Raw genomic sequence first — 13,294 nt, forward strand, 5'->3', positions numbered from 1 at the left:
CGGTCCTGGGCCTTTTTCTAAAGGGACCAGGAATGACGTACAGTAATTTCATGACTGTAAGGCGCACCCTTTTGACTAAAATTTTGGTCCGAACCCGGAAGTGCGCCTCATAGTCTGGTGCACCTTCTATATGCACAAAGTTCGGAAATTTGCCAACCCAGAATTGCGAGCTTGCAGCAGCCCCGAGCCCAGCGGAGCCCACCCGGTGGCAGGTGGTGTCTCATGCCCTCCAAGGCTGGGGCAAACAGCTGAGTTCTCAGGCAGCCCAAGTGCCATGGGAGAGAAGGGAGTAATTTTTACTGAGACACTAGTTGTGTGTTCCTCGAGTCTTGGTGAGCACTGATCCTTGTTGGGAAGGCTCTCCTAGAGCTCATGGATCACTGGGAACTGTTACAGGAGTCCTTGCAAGCCTTCTTGGGTAAAGGAGGGGCTGAGGCAGCTGTGGGACAAAGTGCTCTGCCTAGGGCACTTGGCAGCCTCTGGGTGCTGCCTCTCAGGGTTTGCCCCTCCTTGACAAGACATGTTTGAGTGGACAGACTTTGAAGGCAATTTATCACTGTAGGGCTGTGAAATTTCTGTTTGACAGTGACAAATGTCTTATGCTCCATTTCACAATCTTCAAGGGTAAACATTCTCTCAGCATCTCTGATTCCCTTGGGGTCACCTCTTTGCCCAGATGTGTCGTTCCTGAGCTGCGAGTGTGCCCCCAAATCCAGGACTACTCTGACTGCCTCCTGAAGGTGCCATACAAGAGGAAGTTCTTCATTAGGAATTCCGGTGACTTTCCTGGCTGCTACGGGCTTGTTCCCCAGGTTTGGCATCGCATCTACCTCCTCCTCGCAAATACTATTGAGGAAATTATTAAGGAAAAAAAGGGTTTGAATCAGACATTGCTGGTTTCTATTCATTCTTAAACATCTGCTGAGAAGAGGATCCTACATAAATGTAAACTTTAGGATGCAGTGTAACCTCCTGAGGAAACAGTTTATGTTCTAGTCTTCAGAGTGTTTTCCTGTGGGCGATCTTAGAGGGCTGTGAAAAGCTGCTGCCTCCACAGATTCCTCTAACTGTGTTGACAGCCTCCTTGCAGGACCCCCTGAGAATGCTAAGCCAACAATTCTTGCATCTTATTTGTGCCTTTTACCTTTGTCCTGGGTATTTTTAAAAATGTGTGTAAGTTGTTGTTATGGTGGATGTTAAGGAGTTTAAAGTTTCTTCAGAGGTCCCTCTGAAATTGCATTTGATTCTGTCCCTTCTAGGATCGCGAGGAGGACACTCCTGTGTTCTACTCCAGCCCCAAACCCTGTGGGATTGTCCAGCCTCACAGCATTGCAGAGATTCCAGTTGTGATCGAAGTCCAAACACGGGGCGAGCATCGGACCGATGGTCTTATCGGCGTGTTTGGGGATCATAAAAACCCACGGGTGAGTGCAAGGGGAGTGTGTGCCTTTGTGCAACTCGTCCTGGCAGGGTGCAAAGTGTACAGGGATTCTTCTGGGGAAAACAGGCACAGGCTGCTGTGGCAGACAGAAGGGATTGGTAGCATAAACAGTTCATGCCTTATAGGTGGTAATCTCAGTGTCTGACACAGAATGTAGTTCATCTAAACTGGAATCAAGGATAAATTTAGTTAATTAATCTTTTAAATGCTATTAACCTTGGAAACATCTCTTTTTAAATGTCTTATCATCTTTCTGAACACAAAAGAGAATGTCAGAAGACTTCTGGGAATCTTGAGCTTTCTGTAAAAGAAAGGAAAGCTGGCATTTGAAGAGTAGTTACAAGGATTTAAATTTATATTAAAACATATGGAAATGATGATGCCAAATTCCCTGGATGACACCAAACATCTGAACCTGGGCCATTGTGGCACTGCATGTAAATCAGTCAACAGGAAGGACAGGCAGTGTAGACTGTGCCAGGGAACCTGAAGTTTGACAAAACAGTTGCTTTCAACTATCAGGCTACTTACCTTAATGAGGAGGGTTTCTCCCCACCAGCATAATCAGTTGTTTAATTGTAGCCTGGTCTTAACTAGAAATTTCTTGCAAAGCTTTTACCTTGGGGCCAACAATTTCTAGTTTGAAAGTTTCTCTTACGTTAATCAATTTTAATTTGGAGGTGAACAAGTTATTCTTTTTTTTTTTTTTCCCAGAAGCCCAGCATTCCAGCTGGAGAGAGGTAGCTGTCCCTAAAGAAATAACTAAAGCGGGGTTGAGCTGTTTAAGCTTTTTTAGGTTTACCTGTTGGTTTGTTTTGTTTGTTTTTTTTAATCATTCTTGCCTGCTTCCTGGAACAGAATATAATATTACGGAGCTCTGGACGGCTGGCAGACATCTACACAGTTCCAAAAGATATAGACTTTGGCAGGATCCAAGCACTAGAGCCTAATTCACAATGTTTAACCCTCTTCAACGAAGGTCTTGCCCCTGTAGACTTCAGGATACAGGTGGTAAGTATCTGTGGGGCTGTTTTCCAGGGAAATTGACTGCTCAGTAGCAGCCATGACTTGGTTTTTATATGCAAGATTTCCATATCACCCTCCGTGAGAGGAGGCAAGATACTCCAATATTCCATCTGAGTGAGGCAAGAGGAACCTGGCTCTAGAGTGGTTTTGGCTGGGGCATCCCTCAGTGAAATCAAGTGCAGAGATGTTTGAGCAGAAATTAGTCTGGATTGTGTTCACAAGTTCTCCCTTAATTTTATGGAAGGTCTTTAGCTGTGCATGTCACATTTTTGGAGCTCTGAGATCAAGAGAAACCTGTGGTCCTTTGCTCCCCAGGGAGCATGAATTTCCCTGTGGTTTCCCTGTTCCATCTACATTTGCTTTGTGCCAAAGTGCTGTTCATAGTAGAGAGCAGGGTGCAAGCTCTGTCCTCAGACTGTTTATCCACACAAAGACATGTGGGGGTTGTGCACCCCCACAGCTTCTGATCTCTGTGCTGTTGAAGAGCATCTTTGGGGACCAGGTGCAGAGAAAGGCTGCTTAATATGTGGAGGCTGCGTAGGGCAGAAGGAGCTGGGCTACTCCCCTGGCAGGGGGAGCAGGGCTGGTGCAGCCAGGAAGGGCTTGTAGGCTGGGTCTGGGTGAGATGTCTGCTAGAGGGGGAGATCTGTGAGGGTCTTGAGATTTGTTCTTCTTCATGTTGGGTGTGTTGAACTTGCGGAGCTGGTTAAAATCTGATACTGTGGACTTATTTGTGTCCCTCGATAAAGCATCAGGCCATGTGGGAGAGCCCAGGCTTAGCCTCCTGGGCCAAGGAGGAGGGGCATGAAATTTCCTCTCTCTAGATGCTTTCCCAGCTGTTAGGGGATAATGCAACCTTAAAGTGGGGATTTTTCCAGGACAGCTTTCCCTAACTCCACAATGAAATCCTGCCCTCAGCCTCTGCAGGGAGCAATGCACCTTGGCTGGGTGCGCCTGGCATGTAAAAAGGATGCGTTTCACATGCTCGTACCAGGGCTGGACCTGCAGAGCTGTGTCTGTGCAGCTGTGCTGGTGCAAGGCCTTTCCTCCCTCCCTTGCAGCTCTCTTGTCCCATCTGTAGAGGGAGGTGCATGAGAAACCAGAGGACAAGATGCTTGGGAAGGCCACACCATGGCCAGAGGGCTTGTCTTGCAGGGCTTTTTCTGCTTCCTGCTTACCTGCTCTGCTATAACCATTCAGAGGTGACTTTTCCAAAGCAGAGCGTGCTGGGGCACCTTTCTACAGCTGATGATGGGTGAGAAGTGAGGGCTTCAGTCCTTTAGGGGATGTTGAGAAGCACTGATGGCCCCTCAGGAAAGAATTGTTTGGTGTTGGGGTTTTGCTCAAGTGGTTTTGCAGAGTTATTCTTCAGGCTCTCAGCAGGGTCCTCCAGCTATGTGTTTTCTGGATTGGGATTTGAGCAGTCCTGGCTTCCTCTGGCCTTGAGCCTTTTGAGAAGCCAGGAGAGAGAAAGCAGCTTTCCTTGGCACATACTCCAGAGGAATACTAGGGAAGGAGCACTCTCCTGAGGATAAGCATCTCTCGGGTTGGCCAAAAGTGGGTGAATTAGGTGAGTCCATTAAAGGAGGGCAAAATACAGGTTGTGTAAACTCTGCTGTTGCCTAATACTGTAGCTTAAATTTAGAGAAGGCTTTATGACTTTTATCCTCCCCCACTTTAGTCTTTCCTTTTCTTATGTCCCACAAGAGACCAGGGTGTATGGTTTCCATCCTAAATGCATATTATGCTTGTCTCACAGGCTTACAAACCCCACTGCTACGTCATTGAACCCAGAGAAGGAGTGATCCCTGCTAGGGGTGAGGTTCCTGTGACTGTCACAGCAACCCTGGATGACACTGGGGTTTTTACTGATGCTATCCAGCTGTTCATTTGGAACACCCTTTGGATGGCCTGCTCAGTCCGGGCTGTGGGCATTGGCACCACAATTGTCACAGACAAACCATTCAGCCCAGTACTCAACTTGGGATATCAATTCAGGTAGGAGATCTCTCCACTCCCACCACTCCTCCTGTCTCAACAAGGAGTAGTTTTCCTGTAGTCCTTCAGGAAAGATCTGCTTCAGTGTTCAAAGCCCTGACTCCTTCCACAAAGGCAGATGTTCCTTTAGATACCCTCAAAAGCCCCTGAAGGGGAAACCAGTTGCTAAATAGCCACTGAATTGTCTTTAGTTCAAATAAATTTATGTCCTGACTTGATCAAGTAATGCTCTCGCAGGCTTTTCCCAGAAGAGAAGGTTCCCAAAATGGCATCTGGATGAGGCAGTCCCTCCATGTGGCTGAGGGACACCCTTCCCTTCCTAAATGGAGCCTCCCAGGCAAGCAGGGCCTCTGGGAACAAAGAGACAGGAGAGCAACAACCCCCACCAGGAAGGCAGGAGCCCGCAGAGCAGTTCCAGAGCAGATGGAAACTTGCTGGTTTGTGTGGGGTCTGCAGTACTGCTGCCGCTGCTTCCTTGTGCTGTTCATGGGCTCTGCTGTGGCCATGCTCTGCCCAGGACCTGTCTAGGTTTTTCACTGCCAGCAGAGTTTGCAAAGTTCACTTCAAAACAGTTTCAAAGTGAAGTTTATACAAATGGCTACCAGTGCAAAACCAAAGGTGCTAGGAACTGGAGAGGCCCTGCTCCCCTCGTTTCCTTTCCTGGAGCAGGCAGAAACTGCCTTCGAGCTGGTTTTTAAAAATGCCTGCAATCATACCCCCACACACAAGGTCCCCAAGTGCAGGATCTCAAACATTCAGTAACAGCTTTGCGCACAGATTAATACAAAATACAGTAACAGTATGAATCATCTCAGAACAAACCTTTTGGAGGAAAACACCAGGTCCTGTCAGCCTGGCCTGGAAAATGCTACATTACCATTATAAACATATTTCTCTTTGCAATAATGACTTCAGAAGAGCGGCTTATCAGACACTCTTTCTGATCCACATTAAGAGCTGGAAATGAAGACAGTCTCCAAGCTATTAACCCCTCAGATTGCTCATTGCTAGCAATCTGATGACCAGGGAAATAGCTACTCCCATACTATTTTCCATCCTGGCTTCTATTCTAGCTTCCTTCCCTGTATTCATCGGTTCAAAGTAACAAACAGGGGCCACCATTTCCATCGGCTCTTCTGGAGTGTGAAACATCACAGCCACAGCATCTCAGCTCTCAGTAGCCCCAAGACTGAAGATCATTCCCAGAACTCCAAACATACCAGCCCCGTATTTGGGCTGGAGCCATCATCGATGGAGCTGCAGCCAGGCGAGTCTGCGGACGTGGTGCTGCAAGGCTTCTCCTGCAGGGCGCAGGTGAGGTCCCCACCAAGGACTGAACTTGGAAAACCATCAGATTCCCTCCCTGGGCTTGTCCCTTGATGTTGGAGTGCAGTGTTACAGACAATTGAGTGCAGAATAAAGAAGCTGCATCACAGGAAGAAAAGGGAGCAGTGACCGTAATGCTGAGGCAACAACAGGGCCTGTGGTGGGTGGTGGGTGCTGAGCCAATGCAGGGTATCTGCTGGATGCCCTGCCACCACCTACTGGTGACAAGTGACTCTTGCATGCAGGAGGTGCAGGCTTCTGTGGTGTGTGGAGCTGTCATGAAAGGCAGAAGGAAGGAGAAGATAATAGAAACAACCGTTACCTGCAAGTTTATTGATCCTTCCATAGAAATATCAGCCAGACAAATCTCTTTCCGGGTGGAGAAGGTAAGTCCCTGTATTGCATCCTGGCATTTAACAGCATGACTGAGCAGGAGGTGTGCTTGTGTTAAAGCCCCTCTTTAGTCTTCCTGAGGCACTTTGTAAAGTGAGTGTGAAGATGCTTTTAGAGATGAGACTGGCATTTAACTTCCCCAATGTAAAATTGCAGTTATAGATACACTGCCAAGGGGGTTCATGGCCACTTTCAGAGAAATGCCAGTTTCTCTGCTCACTGTACAGGGAGGTTTTTGAGGATCATCCAAGGCATGGTGATGTCTGTACACTGATGCTGTAGGAAAGCTGGGAAAAATGGAGATCCCTGTGAATTCCTCAGGCTGACAAGAAAAAACCAATAATCTCCTGTGTCTCTTTGCCTTTCTCTGTTGTTGGCATGGATTCTTTACAGTATAGCTATATGGTATAGCTCTATGCATTTCCCTAAGCCTCACCTGCTTCAAAGGACCCACAGGCATCCTGTAGCTGCAGTGATGGCAGGTGCCCTTTAGTCTCTGGATTCCAACTCCAGCATCATCTTTACCCCTGCTGCAAATTGTCTGAAAAAGAGATGAGGTTTTGTGATTTGTTTTCTGTAGTTTCAGGCCTCTCCTCTGGTTCCCATGTTTCCACTGAAGTACAGAATCCCTGGAACAGGCAGTTCAAGTGTAACAAGAAGCTTTTCAGCTCTCCCTGATTCTGCCTGGGTTCTGCTCGATGCCACACACACAAACTGATTTATTGCATACGATGGCACAGCACCTGCCTGATATCAGTACATCCAGAACTAGTTTCCCAAAGTCTCTGGTTTCTCTAAACCATGCAGGAAGACCAGCACAATGCATAGAGAGGGAGGAGCTTAGGCTGATCACAGCTTTGAGACCAGACACCTTGTCCCTGCAGCAGGGGCTGCAGGACACATTTTGCAGATGAACTGCTTTTATGAGGCTGCTAGAGGTTGCAAGGTTGTAAGGTTGTCTGTGTGTGAGTGACAATCATGTAAGTGCTGTTCTGCCCAACAGAGAGACAAAACTGGAGACAAAATGCTCTGGATTCACTTTCTGCTTTAGATCTTGTTCAAGCAGCCACCTCCTCTCAGGGACCTAGTCCCTCACCTGTACATGGCAATGTTTCTCTGTCCCCTAGAGGATGCTGTAGTTTCTGAACACAAAAAGCATCTACTACCAAAGAACAATCTCCTGGAAAGGTAGACACAAATAGAAAGGTTAAATAGAGATATATGCAGTTCTGGGGCTGAAAAATGTGAGCTACAGCAGAAGCAAAAAGAGGTCTGTGGCTAGTTGAGGCTGTTGTTCCTTGTCTCCTGTCTCCATAGAAAGCCAGTGATGTCCTGGCTCTGCAGTACAAGCCTTTGGCTTTAACAAACACCTGCTCCCTGCCACTTGATCTCATGCTGGACTTGGAGCCGCCCTTTCTGGTGTGCGATGCGGACCGGCAGCCCCTCCCAGATGGCCAGGTGAGCAGACTGGTGGACTCCTCCAGTGGGGTCTGAAGAGGAGGGATGTAGTGGTGCCTTTCTGTTGGAAGCTCCTTGAGTCAAGAAGTTTATTTTGTAGCATCAGTAGTGGGCTGCATCAGCAGAGCTGCTGAAGGAATCAAAATCTTATCTGAATTGAGAAGATCCATCCTGGCTTTAAGCCACAAGGAGAAGGGAGCAGGCAACTAGGTCTGGGCCAGCCAAAGGTGTCTCCTGGAAAGCATCCCAGCTCTCCAGCAGCCACACCCTTGTATTGCTGCTGAGCACAGAAACATAGGCCTGAGGGAATCCTGGACTGGACAGTGGTGCCTGCAGTCAGACCCTTGCTGTAAAGAAATGAACGATGAACTGAGAAGCCCATGCTGGGGTCACACTTCAAGCATTTACTGTTTCATGCTGTCAGACCACAGGTGAGTAATTACTCTTCATCTCCTTGCAGCCTGTGACAGTGGATGTAGGGCAGACCTGTCATCTCTACATCGCATTTGACCCAGCTTATAAAATGGGTTTTCATAGCTGGAAAGAGAAGAAGGATCTGAAGATAAACATGGTCAAGGACCATCCTTATGTGGAGCGTATCACCATTCTGGGAGAAGTCCACTTCCCAAATCTCCAAATCCAGCCCAGCGCCCTGGAGTTTGGCTGCATCCTGGCTGGCACCAAAGAAGTGCGTTCTGTGCAGATGACCAACTGCAGCCCACTGCCTGTCCAGTACCACTGGTCATTCCATGTGGACAGCCAAGTGAACAGGCTGAGGTATGTGCACTTCTGCCCTCTCCTTAAAGCTCTTCTTCCTGGTGTCCTGTTTGTCCTTTGGAAACAACAAAGCAGCTTACCTAGGATCTGGCAGACTCTTCTGACTTTTCCTTGTGCAAATAATACTGACCAGCAGTGGCCAAGCTGGAAGCTCAGGGAATAGGTTTTCCACCAATCTGGTGTTGCATAGCCCCCACAGTGGTTTCCCCTGGGAAGGAAAGCTGGGGTGAAAGCTGCTTTCTCAGACCTCTGTGGCCTGAGGCAATGCCCACCTTGATGAAGGGCTCCTAGTCCCGGCTCCCACTGCTGCAAGCCCTTTTGGCCCCTCTGCTTGGGATGGGTCCTCTCTGCAGGAGCTGCTCTCTTTGCCATCCTCCCTTGCATTGTGCTGGAGGATGCCCAGAAAGTCCCAACACCAGAGAAAGAGCAACTTAGTGCCTGGGCTGATGCTGAACATCTTGTTACCTTCCCTTTCCTTCTTTTCTGAGACAATTCCTTTGGTGCCAGGACGATTTCTTTCCCAGGGGTCAGCCTTCAGTGGACACCTTGGACTCTTCACTCCCTTTTTCTGTGACACTTGTTACTCATTTTGACTTTTCCCCACTGCAACATGTCCCTTATGGGTTCTATACTGCTTGACAGCAGGACTTGTTCATCACATCATCTCTTATCCCTGCTTCCCAGAGAGTTTCTACTTTAGAGTGAAAAATGTAATTTCCCACAGTCCTGGGAAGTTGCCTCAAACCATTCATCAGTGGAATAGATGATTAGGGATCTCGGGGGTTATGATGAGAGAGCCCCTCATCCAGAAATGAAACCCAGCCTTAAGTAACAAGCTACAAAACTGAAGACAGTGATTCTTTGGCGAGCAGGTCATTATAGGCACTGAATGCCTGTCTGGGAATGGAGGATCCAGGTTGTGTTTGACTGTGTGGGGAGCACTTGCAGCTCAACAGGGTGACAGGCAGGCATGGCTCAATTGTGTCCCTCACGTGGCATTAGAAACACAAGCAGAGTTACCCTGAGCACCTATTTCAATTTAACATGGGGAATGTGACCTGCATCACCTGGGAGTGTTGGAAAATGTCAACCAACACCCCCAACACTGTCAGGGAAACATCCCTGATAAATATCTGACAGAGCTGCAGAGTTTATGGCGTTGGGCACTGGGAGGGCTGTGCTGGCTCATCACTGGCCAGGTGTGACCCTTGGTGCCTCAGATCTCACCTTTTTGGTGAGATTGCCTTCTCTGTCTTTTCTTCTCCCACTGTGCTTTTTTGCATCCCCACAAGGTGTTAATCCCTGTCCTCTGTAGTTCCTCAATGCAAGCAGTTGCAGCTGCTTGCACCACTGCTACCTCAGTGTCATCATCCCTGGGCTGCCTTTAGAACAGACCTGCTCCAGCTAGATTGGGAAGGGCTGGATCAAACCGTTTCTCAGTTCAACCCACTAGCACCCACCCAGCAGCTGCATCTTGACCAGGAGCTACTCGTGCAGGTGTCCCTTCTTCCCACAGCAGGTCCCTGTTCGTCATTATGTTATTTTCCAGACATGAGGTTTACCCACCTAAGTTCCAGCCCCAACCACCAAGGGTGAAGAGAACCTGTTTGCCTTTGTCATCTCAATTGAGACGCTTCAAGATGATAAAAAGGGAGGAGACAGCCTCACCCCTGAAAGAACTGCAGGATCTTGCCCAACCTTTAGGAGCAGAGGTAGATTTTCTTGTACACCTACTCCTTGTGTTGCCTCCCAAGCCTGCCACCAACAAGTCCTGCTTGTGCTGACCTCCCTTTTTGCTGCCCTGCTGTCCTGTGCCCTGAGAGAGGGCTGGGCAGCAGGGCCGGTGGCTGGACATGGCGTGTGTGGGAGGGAGAAATGGGAGAGTTTTCTTTGGAGAAGACTGCAGACCTGTGTGGAGTGTGGGGTGTTTTTGCCATGTTTTCTTCACAATGTAAGATGAGGCTTTTATCTGCATCATGACGATAAGACCTCCAGCTTCCTTCCCAGAGCAAGCTGTGATGAGTCCTCATCTCCATGTGCCCTCTTCCCAATACAGCCAGACCACCTGTTTCCAGGTCTCTGCTTTCACCGGAGAGCTGGTATTGCAGTGGTGGTCCTGAAGCTGTCTTATAAACTGAGACTTTGCAAAGTGGCTGTCTCTTCCTCCTAGCATAGAAAATGGCTTGTTTTGCAGGTGCCACCATGTACTGCTGAAAGCCATTGCCCACTAGACTTGGAGAAATTCAGGTTATCCACAGATGTACCATACCCTCCCCTCAAAGTGGAGAAGGTAAGAGGGAATCTGTCTCACTTCCACATTTTCAGTGTGGCAAGCAGGGCTCTAACTCCCAGTCTCATTGGTGGCCCTCAGCATTGCCCACAGAGGGGCCTCACATCCCTCCAGACCCATCACAAAGTGCTGCTGAAGCAACCAGTTGTTGGAAAGGCTGTACAGGACATGTTGTAGGGTTGCCCAAGGACGCTGTGCAGCACCTATGGAGGGCATTGCTTCCCCTGGACCTCATCAGGTGGTCCATAGGACACTGTGGAGGAGCTTTTGCTGTAGCACCTTGAGAATGCAGCATAGAAATCAGAGAGCGAGGGGAAAAGCTTCAAGGCTCAGATGAGCTGGGCTGGAATCCTTCACTGAGATCCCTGAGCTCCAAGAGCTCTGAGTCTCCTCCTTTTCTAAACACAGTAAGAAATGCTTTTTAAAGGCAAGTTGGGCATCAGAGAGAATTTCTACTGCCAAGAGACATCCCAGTTCACTTTAGTGTAGTGTATTAATTAATGTATTGATCAGTGAGTATGGGAGATTTTCCCCATGGTCCCTCCACTGGTCAGTGGCATGGACACAGCATGAGATTAGGGTGATTCTGGCTTGGTGTTTGGAGAACAGGCCCCTCCAGCTATGACTGTACTTTACTCCAAGGCACAGCTGCTCTTCTGCATCCATTTCCACACTCAATCTATCAATTTCTCCTGTCCTCCAGGCTTTCAGTATCCTGCCGCAGTTGGGTAAGCTGCAGCCGGGAAAGAGACAGAAGGTGTTCTTCACCTTCTCTGGCCACCTCAACACCATGGCCAATGTCACGGCGCTGTGCCACGTGGAGGGAGGGCCAACCTACAAGGTGAAGCTGACTGGGGAGGCCTCACGCATCAGCTACTCCCTGAGCCTCCGGGAGATCAGCTGTGGCTCTCAGGTACCACACTTGTGCCCTGGCACAGCTCCCTGCCTTGGAACCACAGCCAGCGGGTTCCTGCCCACCTTGGTCCAGGGCTCCCTCCCCTTCCCAGCCCCTTTGTTGGCTCTGGGACTCAGAATTACAACATTTGAGGGACACATCCGGCATCCAAGTTGGTTTAAAATGGCCTCTTTGGGAATGCCTTTGTTCCAGGGTACCTAATACTGCCTCCTGGGGCAGGCAGGGTCCCAGTGGGGATGCTCTGAGGAGCATGTCCCTGAGACATCCCTTTGCTGATCTGCTCCTAGAGCCTGATCTCCCAAGGAGATCCTCTTGTCTAAAGCTCTTGCTTAATCCGCACAATAATCAAGTGAAGAAGTTGGGCTTCCAGTCACTATAGTTGGAGAGACTGTCCCAAATAATCCCCACTTCACTCTTTCAGTTGAAAGCCCACAGATATTTCCAGCTGCTGGCCCTGTTAGAGTTGCCCTGTGACTCCTTTGTTGCATGTATGTTGCTTGCCAATACTTGCATGTAGGTGCCTTTTCTTCTGGGATGTCTCAGTGATGTCTTTGTTTCTCTTGACTGTTGGTGACCCCTCAGAGTGCAGAGGGCCTGTGTCCCCTGGTTCATTTATTACTGGCCCTCACATGGTTGTTACCACACCTCTGTGTGCTGCCAGAGCTCCCTGGTCCTGTGCAGGTGCCTTGTGCCAGGGGATTCCTTAGGTTCTCAAGTGCCCAAATCTCCTCCCTGGTCCCTGCTCCCAGGATGTGTCTGCTTTCAACCCCAGGAGAGAGGAAGGAGATTCCCAGCAGCAGGCCTGGGTCTGTAACTTCCCACTCCTATGCCTTCTCTCCAGGTGTTTAATGAAATTCATCACAGCAGCGTTACACTGGCAAACACTGGCAAGATTGAATTCAACTGGGTGCTAAACCTTAGCACTGCAGAGCAACATCTGCCTGGCGTGTTTCTGGTCAAGCCCACCCATGTAAGTAGCACAAGTGACCGACCCCAGCCCTGTGTCAGGTGGCCCGGAAGTGTTAAAGGGAAAAAAGGGAGGGAAAAGTTAGAGGGGAAAACCCCAAACCCAGCAATGAGAGAGGACTGTAACTGATTTCTGCTGGGGGCAGAGAAGGTCAAACAAGTGATCTCCTGATAGGTTCCCCCATAGCCTTGGCTGGTGGGTGGCTCTGCTGTCACAGGGCAGACACACAAGTTTGTTGGTTACTGTCCTCTCCCTCTGTAAGGAGAGTAGAGTTCTTTTTGATAGATTTCTTGGATTTGGTGAGACACAAATGCAGCAAGTATTATATCTGAAATGTGTTTATTGTTAAAGAAAGGGTATGGTCCCGACCAGAAGGGGAAAGAAAAGAGCAGAGAGAGAAAGTGAGAAACGGAGAGAGTAGCAGAGGGCAGGGACAGAGCGGTGCTACTGTAACCCTGGGTGCTCTGTCTGTGTCCTGCTCGCACACGGAGCGTGTGTGCAGCCAGCCGCCCCGAGCGGGCGTGCCTGCCGCGGACTGGCCATGACCCGCAGCCAGCGGCAGGCGTGGCTCGCCCGTGGGCAAACAGCCCAGCACTAGGGTGCCATGGGGAGCGGGGAAGCGGCGACAGCAGGGTAGACAGGCAGGGAGAGTGGCTCTGCAGGGAGCCAGACTCTCTAGGTGGTCCCAGTCCAACAAAAAAA

At 49.3% G+C, this 13,294-nt stretch overlaps 1 protein-coding gene across 1 annotated transcript in view; it reads left to right on the forward strand.

Moving 5' to 3' along the window:
• LOC117001523 (hydrocephalus-inducing protein-like) overlaps window positions 1-13,294 on the forward strand; it is a 79,294-nt gene that overhangs the window by 32,592 nt on the left and 33,408 nt on the right. The window contains exons 16-27 of the mRNA XM_033069938.1: window positions 677-812; window positions 1,260-1,580; window positions 2,300-2,452; window positions 4,227-4,465; window positions 5,539-5,779; window positions 6,037-6,177; window positions 7,502-7,642; window positions 8,103-8,419; window positions 9,969-10,131; window positions 10,614-10,709; window positions 11,413-11,622; window positions 12,467-12,595. Coding sequence (XP_032925829.1) covers window positions 677-812; window positions 1,260-1,580; window positions 2,300-2,452; window positions 4,227-4,465; window positions 5,539-5,779; window positions 6,037-6,177; window positions 7,502-7,642; window positions 8,103-8,419; window positions 9,969-10,131; window positions 10,614-10,709; window positions 11,413-11,622; window positions 12,467-12,595 — 2,287 coding nt within the window. The remainder of the gene's footprint in view (window positions 1-676; window positions 813-1,259; window positions 1,581-2,299; window positions 2,453-4,226; window positions 4,466-5,538; window positions 5,780-6,036; window positions 6,178-7,501; window positions 7,643-8,102; window positions 8,420-9,968; window positions 10,132-10,613; window positions 10,710-11,412; window positions 11,623-12,466; window positions 12,596-13,294) is intronic.

Source organism: Catharus ustulatus, chromosome 11 (assembly GCF_009819885.2).
Source record: "Catharus ustulatus isolate bCatUst1 chromosome 11, bCatUst1.pri.v2, whole genome shotgun sequence".
Lineage (NCBI taxonomy): Eukaryota > Metazoa > Chordata > Aves > Passeriformes > Turdidae > Catharus > Catharus ustulatus.